We start from the raw sequence: 21,411 nt of genomic DNA on the forward strand, positions 1-21,411 counted from the left end.
ATTTCGATGTGCTAAATAAAATTAGTAGTAAAATTTTTTGAATATTTTCAATTAAAATTGTATACACTTTTTTTATTGCATTTATTTATTCCAAAATTATTTTAAATTAAATTAAAAAATATTTAACAAAACAGTAAACATATTATAAACATTTACTTTTTCTATATTAATTCTTTTTGTGAATGGCGGTACTATGTGGAAATTATTTAAATAATTAAAATTATTTAAATCTTTGAGTATTTAGCAACTAAAACAGAACAATAACACAAAACTAAAGATGGATTATAATAAAATATATTATAAAATATGGTTATTGCCTCAAATGCTTTTTTTTTTATCACTTATAAATTTACAAACTGCTTTTAATGTACTCGAATCTATCACACATATTTTATTGTGAAGTATAGATTTATATAATTTTATAAATAGATTTAATTTATAGATTAACATAAATTTTATTTTAACCAGTTTTCTTCATTAATATTACTAAACATATTTATTATACTAAAACAAAAAATAGTAATAATCCTTTTGTAAAATGTATGCAATAAAAAATAATACTGCAGCCCTAAAAGAGCAAAATTTGACGTAAGCTCGGTGAAATAACATGCATAGAATACGTGTGACCAAAATGTTATAAAAATGAATTTTCGGCAAAAATTTCTTACGTTATTCTCAGAGAGCAAAGAGATTCAGATATTCAGAAAATGTATATATTGTAACAAGTAATATATGATAAGTAAATAAATAAATTAATATTTAATCATTTAAATCAGTTTACTTTGCTTATTCATGTAATATATATTCAGTAAATTCTTAATTTTTATTGCTTTCTTCATATGAATTTTATGGTATTTTAATATATTGTATTATGTTTGGTAACAAAACTTTTCTTGAAGCGAATTTTTATTTATATAAGAAAAAAACAAAAAATGAATTATGTTTTCTTCAATATATTTTGAGCGTGTAGGACATTATTTCTAAATTAATTTTAAAATATTATTATTAAATGCTGTTATGATGTGAAATTAATAAGAAATACCGAAACTACTACCAATTTCCTTATTTATACGGCAACACTCGATTGGTGAATGATGAATTGCATTTCTTTGTATAGACAAATTTTTCAAACTTAGTGCTGAGAAATCTATTGATAAGGAAGGGTGTACGTGCATTCGCTTCATATATGTGTGATGAATAACGCGTGTTATTAGTTTGCATACATTTTTCTATGATCAGTAGTGAAAAATCTATTGATGAGAGTAGGTGTATGCGCATTCGTTGTTAGATTTATATGAGTTTTTTTTAAATAGAAATATTTTTATATAAAATTTAATAAAAAAGTATTTTATTAATATTGAAATATTTTAATTTTACATAATGATTATAAGATATTCTTATAAATATGTACGTGAGTTGCTAATTCCAATGTGATCTTCTTTTTGTTTATGGCGCCAGACTGCAATGGACTGTTGCTCAAGGTGACCTTTTTTCGTACCTTTTACTGGTGGTGTGTTATGCTTTGGTCTAGGAATGTTTAACAAAATTTCTAATAACTTCGGTTCTGATGGAACATCTGTATTCTCCAGGAATGCTGGCTTTAATCTTTCGATTGAAACGTTCAACTTTTTGTCACCTACTTCAATTGTGAACAGTCGTTCACTTATTTTGTTCAAGACTTTATACGGTCCTGTATATGGTGGTTGTAGTGGTCTTCTGATGTGATCTGAACGCAGGAAAACGTGTGAGTAATTGTTGAGTTCTTTGTGTATGAAAATCGGTCTGTTGCTATGATGTGTTGCTGGCGTTGGTCGTATTTCACGCAAATATTCACCAAATTTGTTTAGGAAATTTGATTGATTAGAAAGCCTTGACGAAGATGATTGAGTTAATGTTCAAAGAATTCACCAGACAGACGGAGGTTGATACCATACATCATCTCTGCCGCAGATACTCCTATGTATTCCTTCACTGATATTCGTGGCCCTAAAAAACTGATGGGAGTAATTGAAGCCATGTATGTTTCGGTCTTGCCTTTAGTGCTGCTTTTAGCGTTCGATGGAATCACTCTACCGTGCCATTCGCTGCTGGATGATAAGGCGTAGTGCGGATTAGTTTGGTTCCTAACAGTTCAGTCAAAGCTTGAAACAGATCTCCTTCGTATTGTGTTACCTGGTCTGTTGTTATTACTTTCGGCGCGCCAAACCAGGATACAAATTACAATTTACTGCTACTGTATCTGCGGTCATGTCTTTTAATGGTGTCACTTCTGGCCATCGGCTAAACCTGTCAATCATGGTTAATGCGTACCTATAACCCCGACATTTTGGTAATGTGATTAAATCCAGGTGGACATGATCGAATCGCTGATCAGTTTTTGTAAATTCGCTTGGCTTCATTCTGTTGTGCCTATTGACTTTGGATTGCTGACAAACTTGATACTCTTGAACCCATGTTTTTATGTCCTTTCGCATTGATGGCCACACGTATTTTGATGTTAGTTGTCGCGCTGTGGACCTGGAACCTGTATGCCCCAAAGAATGCACTAAGTTGAATACCTCTTTGCGTAATGATTTGGGTATAAATGGTCTCAACTGGCCCGTCGTGACATCATAGTATGTCTCCAAGTTCGATTGCAACTGCAAGTTCTTCAGTTGCAATTTCGTGCTTGTGGACAAGAACTGTTTAAGCTCTTCATCATCTTTCTGGTGCTTGCTTATCCGCTCTAGGCTGCAAGTTTCTGGCATAGCTATCGAGTTGATCCGCGTGTGTGTCCGCAATAATGTTGTCTTCACCTGATACATGTACCATCTCGGTCGTGAATTCTGCTATGTAGCTCAGATCGCGTAATTGGCGAGGAGATACCTTGTTGGCTTTCTGCTGAAAAGCGAACGTCAAAGGCTTATGGTCATGCGGATGACGAATTGAAGCCTTTCAAGCAGATTATGAAAATGTTTTATATATGCGTAAACTGCTAGGAGTTCTCAGTCATAGGTATTGTAACTTACTTCTGCCGATTTAAGCTTGGTGGAGAGGAAGGCTACTTGTTTCCACTGGTCATTGTTTCGCTGATATAGAACTGATACTATTGCAGTGCTGAAAGCATCGGTTGAAAGACGAAGAGTGGCTGTTGGTTATAAGAATACTAGTTGAGTTAACGTTGATATACCCGACTCACAGCTTTCAAACGATGTGCTAAGTTTTGCTGTCCAGACTATTTCTGTCTTATCTCTCTTCTTGGATTCTCTCAGTAGGCTGCATAGGGGTATTTGTAACTGTGCTGCTCATGAAATGTACTTACGATAATAATTGATAACTCTAAGGAATTGACGAATTTGAGGGATTCATGCCATTTGCTGACAAATGATAACCTAAGAACTGCAATTCATCGACACCGAACTCGAATTTGGAAATATTAACGTCAACGACCTAGTCAAAGTTTCGTAGTGAGCGGATGTGTTTTTTAACCGGTCTCGAAGAAATTTAAATTACAGTATAAAAACAAGTAAATAAGAGGTATTCTTATAAATATCACTTTTGTTATTAATACAAATTCACAAAAATAGATCATTTTTGGGCAAAAAACAATTAGTAAAAGTTTAAAGTGCATAAAATATTAATTTGAAAATAGCGCGCGCTTTTTTGATTTTTGATGACTTTCTTTCTTTTTGCACAACTTTATTAAAAAATTCAAACAGCTGACAGAGACACCAGATTAATTTCTAAAGCTTATAATCAAAAGTGAATAAGCATTCAAACAAAAGAACAGTGCGGTTTTGTGTATATATAAACAAAACAAAAAGTGCTGATAGAGACAGCTATTATTATATATTATTTTATTGCTGAAAAAGCTGTTTATAGTAATTAAACAACAATAGCATATACAACCTATTCTTTGATTAGTGTGTACACAAACGATTATATTAAAAGTGTTATGTTGTGGTTCTCATGGAAAACGTGAGTGTGCCAAATGTTGAATCCTTTACTTCAAATTTTGGACTAAATGTTATTTTTTATTTAATTTCAGTTGCATTTTTTTACATAAATGTTTATAGCTATTTTTAAATGTCCTTAGCTATTATAAAAACACTTGAGTTTAGTTTCACAATTATTTTTTATTAATTTTATTTATTTTCTTTAAATTGTTACAATTTATATTTTTTTTTGGGTTTTCTTTTTAATTTCAGTCACACACGACTTATTTGTTTTAAAATTATTCGTCAGCGCTACTACGCTTGATCTTTTTTTGTTTGTCTAAATGTACATTATATATTTTTTAAACACTACTTCGCTTAACCACTTTTTTATTTCTAACTTCACAACTTTAACTCTCAACTCTAACTCTTCACTTTGACTCCCAACTTTGACTCCTCTTTTGTGGTTTTAAATCTATCTTACATACCCAAACTTGATGCAAAAATCCAATATATGACCTTCAAATTACCCTAGTTACCTAATTGGGTTTTTCCATAGTTTCATAATTTACTTTGCTAAATTTGCAAAGTTTTTATTATTAATAAGAATGCTCTACATATTTTTGCAATTCTTCCGTATTTACATTTTCAAAGTCACTTACATCGTGACACCAATTATTAACCAAATACCAAAACTCAGCATTTCTTATCGTCGAACTGACGGTCTGATGCTTTGGTTTTAGTCAACAACTGCCCAGATGCAAATAACCTTGCCTATTTTTAGGAAAAATGTACGATCACCTAAGATCGTACACACTACCATACAGAAAAACTGCCAAAACCCGTGAAATTAAATAAAATAAATATTTAACTCACAACAGTTATAACACAAGATCAGTCATCCTCAAACTGTTCATAATAGTAAACTTTATTTTCAAATTTTATATTCTATTTTAGTAATCGCTTAATTTATCGTAATGCCGGTCAATCAAACTCCACCAAAAGGTGGAGGCGAGTCAAATCACGAGCAACAATCACAACAAGAACAACAACAACAGCATAAAACACACCAACAAGTTGTCCTATGCTCAAAAGCATCCAATAATAATAATCAAACAATACTTCTACAATCAAATTAACAGCTACAACTGCAAGAAAAACCACTGCAAACCCAACACAAACAACCACAACAGAACCAGCAAATAGAGAAACAACAAATGCAGCAAGAGTACCACATAAAACTCCAACAATCAAACCATCATCAACACAATTCACCATCAAAACTCATTCAGAATTTGGAAAACTCACCAGAAACTGCATTATTAACACCAGAACTGCAAACACAACTGAAGATGCAACCACAAACAAAAACAATGGCTTCAACACGCCAGTAGTGAATAAGAGAATTCGTAGCTCCCCTGGTAAGCAAATCAATGAAATAAGCGCCAAAGAGCACAAACAAAACAAAAAACAGTACACATTAAACGAGTATTTCTTAGCTACAAATAGGTTTGCTGTCCTAGCAACTGATAATGATAAATAAAAGACCACTACCCATTTACATGCAAAAAGTACAGCTGCTAGACAACCTAATTAAAACGTTAGATGCTCTACAAATAACTAAATATGAAATTCGTGTTTTACAAAACAATGAAATAAAAATTCAGCCGTACGAATCAACAGATCACACTAGCATAGTAAAATTTCTTAAAGAAAAAACTACACGTATAAGCCAAAAGAAGAAAGGGGGTTTAAGATCTTCCTACGCGGTATGCACCACTCCGCTAACAAAAATGAAATTATATTAGAGCTAGCTGAACTAGGACATGAAGTATGCAATATAAAAAACATATTACATCCGCGCACAAAATCTCCATAAAACCTATTTACAATCGAAATTAAACAAGATGTAAATAACAAGGAAATTCATAATATCAAAGACCTACTGCACTGCAAAATAAATTTTGAACCTCCCCATCCAAAAAGAACAATACCACAATGTACCAACTGTCAAAAGTATGAATACACAAAAAATTTTTGTACAAGAAGTCCAATCTGTGTTAAATGCTCCGAAGGACATAAAACAATTGACTGTCCCATGAAAGGTAGGAACAACGTCGTTAAATGCGCACTCTGTAAAGAGAATCACACTGCAAACTACAAAGGATTTACAGTCTATAAAACTCTTCAAATCAAAAGATTCCCAGCTCTTCGCGCAAAACAACAAAAAACCACATCTCAAAATAACGAAATATCTCTGCCAACTAAAGCTGTTACGAACCTAATAACTACCACCCAACAAACCCAATAAAACCAACCAGCTAAAACATATGCCGAAATAATAAAATCGCATCCAACTCAACCCATTCCAATAAACAATGAATCAAACAACTCCGAATTTGACGAACTCCAGCAAATGATGAAACAGCTTATGACGCAAGTTGCCAACGTTATACATATTTTAACCATCCTAATCACCAAACTCGGTGGATAGAAATAAATTAAAAATTTTAACTTGGAATGCAAACGGTCTCAGCAAACAACTACTAGAACTGAGAACATACTTAAATATCAATTCCATTGATGTACTACTGGTATCAGAGACACACTTCACAGACAAAAGTTTCATTAAAATCCCTAACTATTCGACTAATTATCATACAAATCATGCCGACAACAAAGCCCATGGTGGAACAGCAGTAATTATTAAGCAAAATATGCAATGCTCGAATAACCAGTATATACCAAACAGAACAAATTCAAGCTACAAGTGTCCATATTCAAGATACAAAAGGTGAGTTAACAGCATTAGCTATTTAGTGCCCTCCGAAACACAATAACTCGAAGGATGTATACCTGAACTACCTTAACACTCTCGGCAATCGGTACATTGTTGGTGGAGACTTTAATGCAAAATATACTTTGTGGGGCTCAAGAATTACAAACTGCAAAGGGAAAAATTTACATAATGCTATCATTGACAAAAAAGCAGACATTCTAAGCACAGGTGAACCTACGTGATTGACTTCTTCGAGACCAAAAATATAAATAAACGATTTCTTACAGTAAGTACACTTCCTGACTTATCATCTGATCACTCTCCAATTATGCTATCATGTGAAAGCGACACAAAACTAAACATCACAAGGACAAAATTAATCTATAATAACAAAACATGTTGGGACACGTTTAGAGATATTCTTAATACCGATCTGACAATAAATATTTCCTTAAAATCTGAAGACGAAATTGAAAGCGCGATTGTATACTTAAACGAAATGATCGCTGTTGCCGTGATAAATTCTACCCCAGTTCTTAAACAAAACGACACTCAAAATAAAATCTCGATGGCAGTTAAAAGCAAGATAATGGACAAAAGAAAACTGAGAAAACAATGGCAAAAAAATCGGTCCCCTGAACTAAAAAAGGACTTAAACAAATTAATCAAAGACCTTAAAATTATGCTACTTAATGAGAAAAATAAAAACCTGCAAAAACACATAATGAACTTGACAGCTGACAAAGCCACTAACTATTCTTTATGAAAAGTTACTAAAAATATCAACAACTCTATAATGCATCAACCACCACTGAGGAAAGCAAATGGAACTTGGCCTAGAACCAACACCGAAAAAGCTGAACTTTTTGCCACGTACTTCGAAACTACGTTTAGTAACCCAAAACAGCATGACAGCAACGTTACACGGAGCAGCTCTACTCAAAATGTCGCAATAAAGAAAGTTTCAATAACAGAGATTGAGAATACTATTAAAAATAAAATTAAAGCAAAAAAAATCACCGGGATATGATAGTATCACAGGAAAGATTCTGACTGAGCTACCTCTTCAAGCACTTGTATGTATGAGAATCTGTTTAATTGCGCTTTTCGCCTTAAGTATTTTCCCAAAGTTTGGAAAGTAGCAGAAGTGATCACTATACCTAAATCAAATAAGGGCATATCTGTAACAAAATCGAACAGACCAATTATGTTAGCCTATTACCAGTTATGTCAAAATTGTTTGAAAAAATAATTTTATCAAGACTAGAACCGATTCTCCATAAAGAAAAACTTATACCTGACCATCAATTCGGCTTTCAGAAAAAGTATTCGACTATACAACAAGTTCACAGAGTTGTTAATAAAATAACTAGTGATATTGACACAAAACAATTTTCCTCGGCGGTATATCTAGATGTCGCAAAGGCTTTCGACAGCGTTTGGCATGGAGGTCTACTAACTAAACTATCAGAGCTTCTTCCAACAAATTTTTACCTCATACTTAAGAGCTATCTACAAAATAGATACTTTTATGTGAAGTATAAAGACTCAATCTCCGAACTTAAACAAATGAAAGCTGGTGTGCCCAAAGGAAGCGTATTAGGTCCATTACTCTACTTGTTATACACGGCTGATGTCCCGATACCTTCTGATTCTCAAAGTTTGATAGCAACTTTTGCAGACGATACAGCACTAATTGCAGCTAATAAAAATTTTAACATATCCACAGACAACTTGCAGAATTACCTAAACACAACGCTCGAATGGTTCGATACAAATTAACAACGACGAAGTCTTCACACACACAAAGGCAAATTACCTTGGCATTACTATAGATAGCAGATTAATTTGGAAAGACCATATCAAAGCTAAAAGCAATGAAATTAAGCGTCGCTTTGGACAATTGTACTGGCTACTCTGCTCGAAATCAAAACTAACAGTGGAAAATAAACTACTAGTATATAAAACAGTAATCGCTCCAATATGGAAATATGGAGCCGAAATATGGGGCACAGCATGCAAATACAACATCCAAATACTGCAAAGACTACAATCAAAAATACTTAGGACTATCATCAACGCTGAATGGTATATCTCAAACTATGACATTCATCGCGATCTAAAGATACCCTTCGTTGCAGACGTTATCCGAAAAAATAGTAAAAAGCACACAGACAGATTACTTTTCCATCCTAACCCAACAATGAGACAGCTAACTAATGACGAAGCCACACATAACAGAAGATTGAAACGCTTATTTCCATCAGAACTAGCAATACTATAATAATCTAACTAATATATTCATAGTAAATTCATAGCAGTCTATTTAATTGACTCATTTATTATATCATCTATCCATTAATTTTAATTATTTTATAATATTTAATTTATATAATTTAAAGAAAAGTTTTCTTTTTCTTTTTATCCACTATTAATAGTTTACTCATGTAATTCTTAATCTTGTTTTTGAATTATTACTTCAAGTTCCATTATGTAAAAATGTATACTAAATGCTAAATCTTGGCAGTTGTATAATAAAGGGAAGCAAAACAAAAAAAAAACAAAAAGTGTAAAGAAGAATATGAATGCAATAGTCATCAAAGGCGGCCTTAACATTGAGTAAGGTCAACTATAACACTTCGTTTAATAATGTGTGTGACTAATTAAAACACATTTTTTTGCCAAAATTCGTTTTTATTCATCAACATAGTCCCCTTTTCGGGAGATACTATCATTCCAACGCTTTTGCAATTTTTCGATACCACCTTTGTAAAATTTTTCTTTGCCTTCAAAATAGACGTTAGTTTCGGCGATTATTTCATCATTTGAGCCAAATCTCTTACCACGGACCATCTTTTTGAGGTCTGCGAAGAGCCAGTAGTCGCTGGGGGCCAGATGTGGAGAATACGGTGGGTGCGGCAGCAATTCGTAGCTCAATTCGTTCAATTTTGCCATCGTTTTCATCGACTTGTGACACGGTGCATTGTCTTGGTGGAACAAAACTGTTTTCTTCGCCATATGAGGCCGTTTCTTTGCGATTTCGTCTTTCAAACGCTCCAATAACGCTGTATAATAGTCGCTGTTGATGGTCTTCCCCTTCTGGAGATAGTCGATGAATATTATTCCATGCGCATCCCAAAATACAGACGCCATAACCTTGCCAGCCAACTGCTGCTTCCTTGGTCGCTTTGGGCGGCTTTCACCGGCTGCATGCCACTCAGCAGACTGCCGATTTGACTCTGGAGTGAAATGGTGGATCCATGTTTTATCCATGTTGATGTACCGACGCAAAAACTCTGACTTATTGCGCGTAAACATGTCCAAACAGCTCTTTGAATCATCGATTCGTTGTTGTTTTTGCTTTTCAGTATTTTTTCAACGTTTTCCGGAATAACAGCGTCATTTGGCCGTCCAGTAGATGGAATGTCATCGGTGTCTGTACGACCACGTTTGAATTCGGCATACCAATAACAAATGCTTCTTTTTTGTAGAGCAGAGTCCGAATAATGTTTTTCAAGCCATTCCTGGCATTGAACAGTATTTTTTTTCATTAAAAAACAATGATAAATCAGCACACGGAATTGCTTTGAATTCATTTTTTCTTGAAAACTCAAAAGTAGCGTCACTTAAAGCACTGTAACTTGTAAACAAATGGTCGGATTAACATATGATTTTGACAGTAAGCCTAAAAAATTGCCACTTTCGAAAAAAAATATTTATTTAGTATTAGTGCCGCCAACTATGTGTCAGTCACACACATTATTGAACGAAATGTTATATATTACATGGTGCTGGGAAATAAGTTACCTACGTCTATAAATCGTTATAGTGCATCGATTTCATGCTGCGTTTATATAATACATGGTGCTGGGAAATAAGTTAGCTGCGTCTTCAAATCGTTGTAGTGCATTGATTTCATCCTGCGTTTATATATTATATGGTGTTTTGAAACAAGTCAGCTACGTCTTCAAATCGTTGTGGTGCATTGATTTCATGTTGCGTTTATATATTACATGGTGCTTGGAAATAAGTTAGTTGCATCTCCAAATCGTTATAGTGCATCGACTTCATGTTGCGTTTATATATTACTTGGTGCATGGAAACAAGTTAACTACATCTACAAATCTTTATAGCACATTGATTTCATGCTGCGTTTATATATTACATGGTGCTTGGACATGAGTTAGTGTTTATATATTATATATTGCTTTTAAACAAGTGAGCTGCGTCTTCAAATCGTTATAGTGCTTCGATCCACGGTGTGGTTATGGATTACTCTGTGCTTTGAATTAAGACATTACTTTTGTGTTCTGAATCAAGAGAGCTATTATATTATTAGCGAGAAAAGCGATTTAATGGAATAAAAGCAGTGTTTGCGTGTTACGCTGAGACCATAAGGAAACGATCTGCAGATAAACCACCGAATCCGAGTAGAATGAGGATTTTTGCTGCGGCTGAACTATCTCACCTATAGACACCTCACCCTTAAGAGGATCATTAGAGCGTGGAATAGAAAATAATAAAAGATAGCGCGAAATTTTGTTTTAATGTGCAAGCAGAAGCGTGTGACGTGTTTTGGCTATTTTGTTACTTTTTACAACAAAATATATTTCAAATAAAATTATTACTATACTAAATAATACAAACAATATATTACTATGATAATTCATACAAAAGAATATAATATAACATTCAACATTCTCTCCCGCGTTGGACGAATGTTCAACAACATGAACCTCTAGCTGTCAGGTAATCAGTCTATTTATATGTTGATGATGAATTCTCGTGACTATCGACGTTGCATGGGTGTAGGTGTCGTGCGGATGGCGTCTTCATCGGATGAAACTTCAATTAGGTTTACAGGTTTCCTCTGCAATTTTTCCTTCATTATGAAAATGATTAATATCAGACTTATAAAGAGTTCTGCGTAAGCTATGGTGAAATTGACTTGGGAGATCATTAATTTGGTATGGCTGTACAACCTTCTGCAATGCCGTAAGTTCTTTCAGCTGTTGATCGTATTTGTTGTCGTATCGTATTGGTTGATGTTGCATAAATCCATTGGTTTTTGTGATTCATGGAATCTAGGTTAGAGTGTTGACAGTGTGTTTCAACAGACAGTTTGGTATTGTGTTGTTGTTGAATTGGTTGATTCACACGCACATACATCGGAACCAACATTGTATCGTATGCGGACGTTGGCACAAAGAAATTCCCCTTCCTTTATGGTCTCACGAAGTCTGAAATTGAATTTCATAAGAGGAAAATATTGATCATGATGCGTATTAATAGCCAAAATAGAACTGCATGAGTCGATTACCGCCATGGAGTCGTTTAACCAGTTCGGGATGGAATTTAGTTGAAACAATTCAAATCGTTCATGTTCAATCAAGGGTAGTGTTATACTAAAAACTGCATTTTACTGTGTGATTCCACCTTTAACCTTCATTAATCTGTAAGGGGAAACCAGCTTCTCTTCTGGCATCGATAGTTCTAATGATGGCAATAAATAAAGATTGATTTGATTGAGTTCCTTTTGTAGTTGTGCTGGTGTCAATAACAACGGATTCACTTTTCCATGATGAGTATCAGTTAGAACATCTATAATACCAGACTGTATCTATGTAGCAGATTGTAAACTTGATTGAGCCGTACCTGATTTACATCTCTATTTGTATCTTTTACGGAATTCATCAGTGCCTTTATTTCATTGTCAATGTCCTCAAAACCTTCTTAAACTGCAATTTTATCGTTCTTCAATATGTTGATTGTTCAATCTACAACCGATGTTTGATTCTTAAATAACGTCAATAATTGCATTTTATTTTATTTCACATCTAAAGTTATATTTGCCATTTTTTTGGCATATTCTGAGAACTCTAAACAGCGAATGTGCAATATTGCCTATAAGATCAATTTCTCCCCTTTTGGAGCGTAGTCATGAAGTAATTTGATATGATGTAGTTTATCGTCTGTTTAAATTTTTGTTTGTATTTTGATTCTTATCAGCTTACAGACCCGAACAATTAAACGCATTTATTTAAAAATGTTGGCAAATATTTCGTTCTTTATTTAAGAACTTCATCAGTGCTATATAATAACAAACCTAGATGTAAGTTCCCTAATATACCGGGACTCTCTCAAAAAATTCCAAAATTATTTAAACAAGAGGAAATAATTGATATTGTACTTTACAACTTGAAAACAACAGGAAATTTATTCTCAAAGATTAAAGACAAAGAAAAGAAAGAAAATTTGTCAAATCTTATTTATAAGATCAATTGTAATGATTGCAATAGAGCTTATATAGGAACAACCAAACAAAGATTGGCAAAAAGAGTTGGTGAACACAAAAGTACGTGTAAACGTAAAGATGATGGGAAAAAAACAGCTCTTTCTGAACATTCTATTTCTAAAGGACATAGCTTTAACTTTGATGAAGTAATAATTCTGGAAATTGAAAATAATTATCATAAAAGATTAATGAGTGAAGTTATTCACATCATATTAAATAATGAACAGGTGGTAAACTACAAGAGAGACACGGATAATTTTAGCACACTTTACTCTAATTTATTGGATAAATACAAGCTAATCAAAAATAAGAGATAAAAGAAAATAAAAGTCAGCTGTTGAGTTTCTTCTTATTGAGTAATAAGAGATATAAAAAAGAGAACGTTTATTATTATCATTATTTTTGGCGGAATATTAATATTAAAAAATTTTTTAGTTTTGTTATGCTCGTTATTTATGTCCAAAAAAATTGTTTATTAATTTTTAATGTGTGAATTTTAATTGTTTTAATTTTTTATTTTTATTTGTTAATTCAATTTTAATTACTAATGACTATTGTGGAACAGAAAAATTACTGCATTTTATAAAAAATAAGGTATATATATTTTGATGTTAGTATTTTATCTTTAAATTAATGTTTGTTATTATATAGCACTGATGAAGTTCTTAAATAAAGAACGAAATATTTGCCAACATTTTTAAATAAATGCTTTTAATTGTTCGGGTCTGTAAGCTGATAAGAATCTAAATACAAACAATGAAGTAATTTATCATTGAGTTGTAGTTTAGATTCAATATGTTTAAAGTGATTAACTGCACTCGCAAATAATGCGTTTGGGTTAATTTGTTGACAAGTTTGATGTAGCGACGTTATTCCTGTATTTAGAGCTGAGATTTCCGTCAAATAAAGACTTAATTAATTTAATAAACTAATAGATTCCATTCAGTAATTGATGTGGCAGCTGTGCCCAGAATTTCAAAGTTAATATCCAGTTTTAACCCAAACAGTACAAATTGGTCGTCAGTTTTCTTCGTTTTGTCTTGAACTCTTCATACGAATCTTTTTTATCTCTTTTATTTAAGTTGTTATGAGATATTTCGTGATCAGCTTCAATCATTGTTGATTGTCTTTACAGGCAGTAAGCTATTCGATGAATTGGGCATTTAAAAATGCCTGTCGTTGTTTTAACGTCAGCTACTCGGATACGTCCATCTGCACCCTTGTACACATGTACAATTCGTCCCAAAGGCCACTGCATCACTTGGACGTTGTCTTCTTTGATTATAACCATGTCTCCTAACTGTATGTTGGCAGATTGTGTTTTCCATTTGCTACGTTATTGCAGTTCCATCAAATATTCGTTTCCAAAAATGATGTTTTAACTGGGAAACTTGATACCAACGAGACAGTAATGTGAGTTTTTCTGGTTTTGACCGGCTGTCTACTTGAGTTATAAGAGCTTCCCCAATTAATAAGTGTCCTGGAGTTAATGCTGTCAAAGCAGTTGGATCATTGGACATTGAAGTCAATGGTCGTGAATTTAATAACGCTTTAACTTCCACCACCATTGTTTCGAGTTCTTCATACGTCAATGATGCTGTTAAAATGCTGCGTACTTTGCGGATGCTTCTCATAAACCGCAAAAGTGTGGAACCCTTGATAGAATAAAATGAAAGTTTATTCCTGTAGTCATATAAGTATTATTATAATTAGATTTATATAAGTATTATTGTAATTAGATTTAAGAGATATTAGACTTAAGAGGTTGTAAATAGATTTAAGAGAGTGTATTTGTATTTGCTATTTTGTAAGCAGTAAATATAGCTGCAAGTACAAAGAAGTTGAAAAGTCAGTAATAAATGGTGATAAATAACGCGAAGAAGTTTATAATTACTCCCTACAATTTCAGAAGTGGGATTCGGCACGTTTTTTTTTTTTTGTTCTTAATAAGTTAATACAAATATATAAGAATTTGTGGATTTATTTCAAAAATATAAAATATATTTAATATTGATGTAATTATTATCTCTTTAGTTACTTTTAAAAAGAAAGTTTAAAAATAAATGACGCAGCGAAAAAAACATGTGTAAGACAATTGGTTCGTTTGCACATGGCGACAAAGCCATGTTGGTGGTTCGGTTAAAGAGCTCGCCAAATTTGAGCAGTGTCGAAAAGAACTGCATGTTGAAATTGTTGGAGATGATGGTGGTGAAAGTGATCTAGGGTTCGTGGCAGAACTGCGTCGGTCTGATGGAGAGACAGTCGTCGGCGGTGTAAAGGTAGACAAAACGATCGACCCAAATGTGGTTCAGGGTGATAAAAAGGCACCAATAAGCTACAGCGGCACTGCAGAAATGCAGATAACGGACGACAATCATGCGTTCAGTGATTTAAGGGATGTTAACGCACATACATTGAAGCATATTGACGAAACCGAGTTTCTTAGGAGAGAGTGTGCGTTGCTTGCACGTGAGAAAGAGTTACTGCTCAGGGAGGATGAATTATTAAGAATTCAAAAAAATGTTGACTCGTTACGTCAAGAAGAAGATAAAATTCCATTAAATATTATTTAAGAAATTTTATATGACTTTGATGGTGATTCTGATGCTAATATGTGAGTCGAACAATTATTAAGTATAAAAAAAGCATACAATCTCAGTGAAAATAAAACTCGTGCGGTGATTGCAATGAAATTAAAAGGTCGAGCGTAATTGGAGCCGCACTCAATTAAAAATTTGATGACTGAGAGTATCGATGAGTTGCTGAAACAACAACTATCAGTAAATGGCACTATAATGAAGAATAAGGTGAATATTTTAATAAAATTTTCATGGATAATGACTAGTTGATTGGAATGAACGAGGTGGATGGAATTCCAGACGCGTAAATACAAGTATATGCAAAAATGCAGCGTTTTAAAAGTAAAGACAAATTACTCGAAGCACTAGCAGGTGTAGAATTGAGAAAACCTGTAACAAATTCAATGCGTAGAGTTGCAGTATAAAAAAAATGAACAGAGGCTGAGGTGTTTCAATTGAAAACCAGTTTGAAAATTTTCTTGTTCTGTTAAAGTAATACAAAAAGTAAATCAAGTCGAGCTGATTGTGGTGGACAGTGAAACAATGAGATACTCAGTTTTGTTAGAAAGAGATTTTTTAAATAAGGCAAATATTAAAATGATTTTAAATATAGAGAAAAAAATATAACTACAGACTTAATGGACGTACGTGATAGCCATGATAATTTTGAACGTGAAATTTTAGAAATTGAGTTCGGTATAAATGATGACGAAAATAATTTATGCGTTGGAAATAAGATTTCATATAAAGATCAAATGTCATTTCAAGAACTTTTCGAAAAGCGACTTAACGAACCAAACGTTCGTAGTAAGATGAGGCTATTATTAGATGATCCTAAACCATTTGGTTGCCCCCCACGTAGATTGTTCTATGCAGAAAAAATAGAATTGCAAAAAACAATAGACGACTACTTAACAAAAGAGTATATACGCCTATGTGAATCAGAATTTGTCTCCCTAATTGTATTTGTGCGGAAAAAGTCTGGTGAAATCCAAATGTGCGTAGATTACAGACGTTTAACTAAAATAAGTTTAAAACTTAATTACCCAATTCTTTTAATTGACGATTTGTTAGACAGGCTAACAAATAAAAAATTCTTTACATAGCATAGCAGGAAGAAATCTGCTCTTGTATAGGCATCCGAAAATGCCGAGACCACAAGTAATGAAAATTGGTTTAAGCTTCTTGAGCTCAGTATTAATTCTGAATTTTATTAATGAATTTCAAAAGTATTTATACAAAATATTTTACTATAATTTACAAATATTTTTCTTAATAATTTTAATTGCGGCGGCACTAAAAAGTTTGACCCACGTCAATGCTTAGAAAATATTATGACACATTCAAGTGTGTCATATCGACATGTGCAGAATAGTAGCACAGAAAAGAAAAATGTCAAATGGCAATTGCATTTTTGCTACGACCAAACATTCTACTTGCATTGTGGTGGTTCTTCCGTGTGCGGTCGCATTACATATTACATTAATAATTTTAAATGGGTTATTTTAAAATAATTTGTACATAAGCACTTATTAAAAATAAAGTAGAACAAAATACAATAATTTATTGTGTACATTTGTTTAGATTTGAATTGCATATTGTGTTATACACAACACTACCAACTCGTAAGTCAGTTCGTTAATTTCTCCTTCCGTAAGTAGCTTCACTATTCCCGGCTTGGCGAGTACTTGTTGTTCAGATGATAATTTCCTGCCCAAGATTGTCCATAAATATCAGATTCGTCTTTTATAGTGTTTTGACGTTGTGCTTCGAGATGCTTTACGGCTATTATTAAAAAATCTGTGATTCATTTTTCTTTTACGGGATGGTTCCTAAATAGTCTGAAATGTAATTAACAGATTAATATAAAAATAAAGAAATTTATATATTTATATGGTATACATATTTTATTCTTATTAAATTTCAGATTCCTAAATATGAGTAGTAGTGGAAATCTATTGTCTATATATTGTCTATAATCTATAATGAGACTCCCCAAATTGCATAGGTACTATTGACGGAAAACACGTAGAAATAAAGACTACCAGGAACAGGATCTTATTACTATAATTATAAGAAGCCTTTTTGCATCGTTTTAATGTCTAGGTTTCTGATGCTGGAATTTCTCAAAAATGAAATTTTAGCAAAAACTCCAATCCAATCTTATACTTTCCAATCCAGCGTTATACCGTTTAAATAATATGTTTCCTTTCGTTAGTAGGTGATCTTAATTATTAATTTCGCGTCAAAACTGTATTTAATGATATCTTGAATTTATTTTAGAAATAATGTTAAATATTCTCGAAATATTTTGAAGAAAATATAACTTATAAAATCAGTAATACTTATAACGTTTCTTTTGTTTTCTAAAAACCAATTGGACTATTTTATACCGCTTCCACAAAAATTTTAATACCGTACGTAATAAATCTTTATTGAAATATTAGGGTCGTTCACGAGTTCGAGTAACGAGCTCGGTAACCGAGTAAAAGTGCAACTAGTTACGCTAACTCGTGAGCACACGTGATTATGTCGATTTGTTAACGACAGTTGTTAAAATCAGCTGATTTTTGATGAATTTGTAAGTGATTGTGAAAACTTTTGTTTTGTTTTGAGAATTTAAAATAAATATCAATTAATTATGCCAAAATTATCTGAAAAAAGCAAAATTGTTAGCTTTTTAGTTACAAATAGTTTAAACTGGATAAAATGTCTTAATGGTAAGCATTGTTAATGGAAAATATAATGTACCTGGATGATTACAATTAATGTTTTTCAGATGAAGGTAGTGACGAGGAAGAAGTTGATGATATATTGAGCGATTTAAGAAGGAATGTGTTGGTAGTTTATTCCAATCGCCGTGGTTTTAATCACATCGTACCGAAAAGCAGTGACTGGCGCAATAACATTTTAACCAAGTTAGATGACGGTCGGTTTTTACAAATGATGCGTGTAAACAGAAACCAATTTGCTTATTAAGTTGCCTTGATTTCTGAAGCTGAAATATTTAAAAAAACAAACGCCAGCAAACAGTTTCCGATTGCACTACAGTTAGCTATTGTTCTGTATCGTTTGGGCTCTTCAGGAGAGAGTGCGTCAATTAGGAAGGTAGCAGCTACTTTTGGAATTGGCGATGGTGCAACTTTGATGAAAATTACACAAAGAATTTTTAGTGTTTTTATAACACTATTGCCGAAGTATATCGTATGGCCAAGCTCATCAGAGCAGGAACAAATAATAAGTGACACGTACAGTGAATTACCGTTTTACATTGGCTATATTGATGGCACTGAAATAAAAATTGCAGAAACACCACAAATTAATCATGAAAAATATTATTCAAGAAATCACATTTATTCTATTAAACTTCAAGCTGTTTGTGATTACAAATTCCCGGCTCGACTCACGATGCTAAAGTTTTTTCGAACTCAATACTCAATACAGAAAAAGATCGATTTTTTTTCTAATCAATCATGGATTGCTGGTGACTCCGCATATCCGTTGTCTGATATCATTATAACACCATATAGAAGCAACTCATAGCAACTTACCAGTGAAGAACGAATTCAGTTCAATAAACGCCATAGTAAATATCAAATTCGGGTGGAACATTGTTTTGGGTTATTGAAGGAAAAATTTAGTAGCCTGAAAGCACTAAGAGTTCGAATTAAAAATAACAAAAGTCATAAATTTTGTTGTGAATGGATACTTGTGTGCTGTATTCTTCACAACATATTGCTTACTGAATTTGAAAGTCAAAGCCATGAAGAAATTCATATTTCTGCAGAGGAAGATCTTCCTGATATATTACTCTATAACAACGAATCTAGGTCTTATGAAAGTAAAAGAAAGTCAATTTACAATCTTATGTTTAATTAATTTGCAAATGTTTTATTTATATTTATAAGAAACTCAAAATAGTGAAAACATAAATATAATTTATAAAATGAAAAAATACAAGTAAAAGTAAGAGTAATATGAAAAAATGTTAAAAAATAAATACACAGTTAAACTTAAATATAAGGAGGTAATGTTATTAAAAAGTTCAAAAGTACTAAACTTATATACTATATATACTAAACCTAATACACTAAGTGTATCGAACTTATCATTAATAGGTTAAAAATAATAAAATTAAATTTTAATATTTATTAAAACTTAAAACTAAATTCAATTATTAATTAGTTAGGACAAAATAAAATTGAATCGCTATCGTTTGTTTTGCCATATTTTAAATCCAGTTCATATATCGCCAATATCTCTTTTTGTTTTAACTTCCCCTTTTTTTAGCCTGAATCTCATGTTCATCTTATCCTCCTTCATGCGCAATTTTTTTAGTTCCAATTCTTTGTGAAACTCGAATTTTTCTACTTCAAGTTGAAGCTTCCGATTTTGGAACTCCTCTCGTTTGCGTTCAAAATCGCTTAGTTCATGAATGGCGGATTTTTGTTTATTACGTCTTAAATTGTTTTCGAAACAAATCCTCCCTGGTGTAGTTTTTTTTGTGTGTTAACCTCGCTTCTGTTAGTAGTGGTCTGTTGCACAGTATTTTCTGTCAGTATATCTGCATTAAATATCGTGCTAAACGGTGTTGCTTCTTCGCTGTTCGCTATTTCAACGCCTGCTTGTTCGCTGGTACTATTCAGTTCTTGCACTGACGTCTCCTCGTCGAACACCATAACAGAAGATTGTAAAACAATTTCGTTACTCCAAGCTTTCTCACCAAATATTTCCGACAATTGGTCATAATATGGACACATCAATTTTACCTTATCTACAAACAAAAAGGAAACATATATATAACATTTATACTAACATAAAATTGATTTTAATTACCTTTTACAGATGTCATCTAGCAAGCCGGCGCCAGTAGACTTGCGCCAATTGTTTGCCTTCACAAAACTTTGCTTAAAATATCCCATCTTAAATCTTACTAAGTCCCACGTTGCATCAATTTTTGTCCTTCCAATAGTTGTTTTTAATATATTTGGGCTGTTTCTATAATTAAAACGAATCAAGTTTTGTGAAAATAATAAACCTTAAAATGTCCGTTTGCATGAATATATTCTAATATTTTTAAATTTTCCTTATTTGTCCATTTTCGTATTGGATTTTTTCTTTTCCGTGTTTTTGTTTGTACATTACTCACTAAATTAAATCATTTTAATTTAAAAATTATATTTAATTTATTAACTTACTTTTGCCAAATGTCCTGCTCTTCACTTAACACAATATTTAATATTAATCAAAAACAAAAACAAAACAAATTTTAAATGCTGTCCATACGAAATGCTTAGTATAAATACATTTTCGGAGTAAAATTTTTTCTTATGTATAAGAAATATGGCAACATTGAAAAAAGAGTAAAAGTGCAACGCAAATGTTAGTCAAACCAAATACTTGACTAACGTAGTAACATTGCAACACATCACTAGATATGTATTTTGTTGTTGCTGCGTTGCACTTTTAATACGTTACCAATAACCCTATTGTATACTTCATATTCAAACAGTAATAACCATTAAGAATTGAATCGAATATGCAAATAATTATCTGGGATCAAATACATTTATATGATTAAGCAAATTAAACTAAAAATTTTGTTAAAAATAGTTTTCAATTAATTGATTTCAATTGTTACATAATAACTTATATATGTATTTATCATATTTTAAGTTTTTTATATTACTGAAAGGTAAACATATGAATATTCTGCTACCCCAAAAGAAACTAATTGAATGTTATCGTGGTAAGATCACATGTATTCAATACGTGTTGCAAAATGCTTTAAAATAGAAATTTACTTTAGTAATTTCTCTTCGTTATGCTCGAAGTGAGCGTAGT

At 32.4% G+C, this 21,411-nt stretch overlaps 2 protein-coding genes across 2 annotated transcripts; one reads left to right on the forward strand and one right to left on the reverse strand.

Annotated features, from left to right (window-relative positions):
* The first annotated feature begins 4,891 nt into the window (after window positions 1–4,891).
* LOC119665668 (G-box-binding factor-like) lies at window positions 4,892–5,308 on the forward strand. Its single transcript, XM_038074896.1, has 2 exons — window positions 4,892–4,990; window positions 5,057–5,308. The coding sequence occupies exons 1-2, from the start codon at window positions 4,892–4,894 to the stop codon at window positions 5,306–5,308; spliced, it is 351 nt and encodes a 116-aa protein (XP_037930824.1).
* A 14,449-nt stretch (window positions 5,309–19,757) lies between these two features.
* On the reverse strand, window positions 19,758–20,838 carry LOC119673414. Its single transcript, XM_038084685.1, has 3 exons — window positions 20,766–20,838; window positions 20,404–20,565; window positions 19,758–20,341 (listed from the first exon to the last, which is right to left on the reverse strand). The coding sequence occupies exons 2-3, from the start codon at window positions 20,417–20,419 to the stop codon at window positions 20,028–20,030; spliced, it is 330 nt and encodes a 109-aa protein (XP_037940613.1). The 5' UTR covers window positions 20,420–20,565; window positions 20,766–20,838; the 3' UTR covers window positions 19,758–20,027.
* Window positions 20,839–21,411: the final 573 nt, after the last annotated feature.

This window comes from Teleopsis dalmanni, chromosome 1 (genome assembly GCF_002237135.1).
Source record: "Teleopsis dalmanni isolate 2A chromosome 1, ASM223713v2, whole genome shotgun sequence".
Taxonomy (NCBI): Eukaryota; Metazoa; Arthropoda; class Insecta; order Diptera; family Diopsidae; genus Teleopsis; species Teleopsis dalmanni.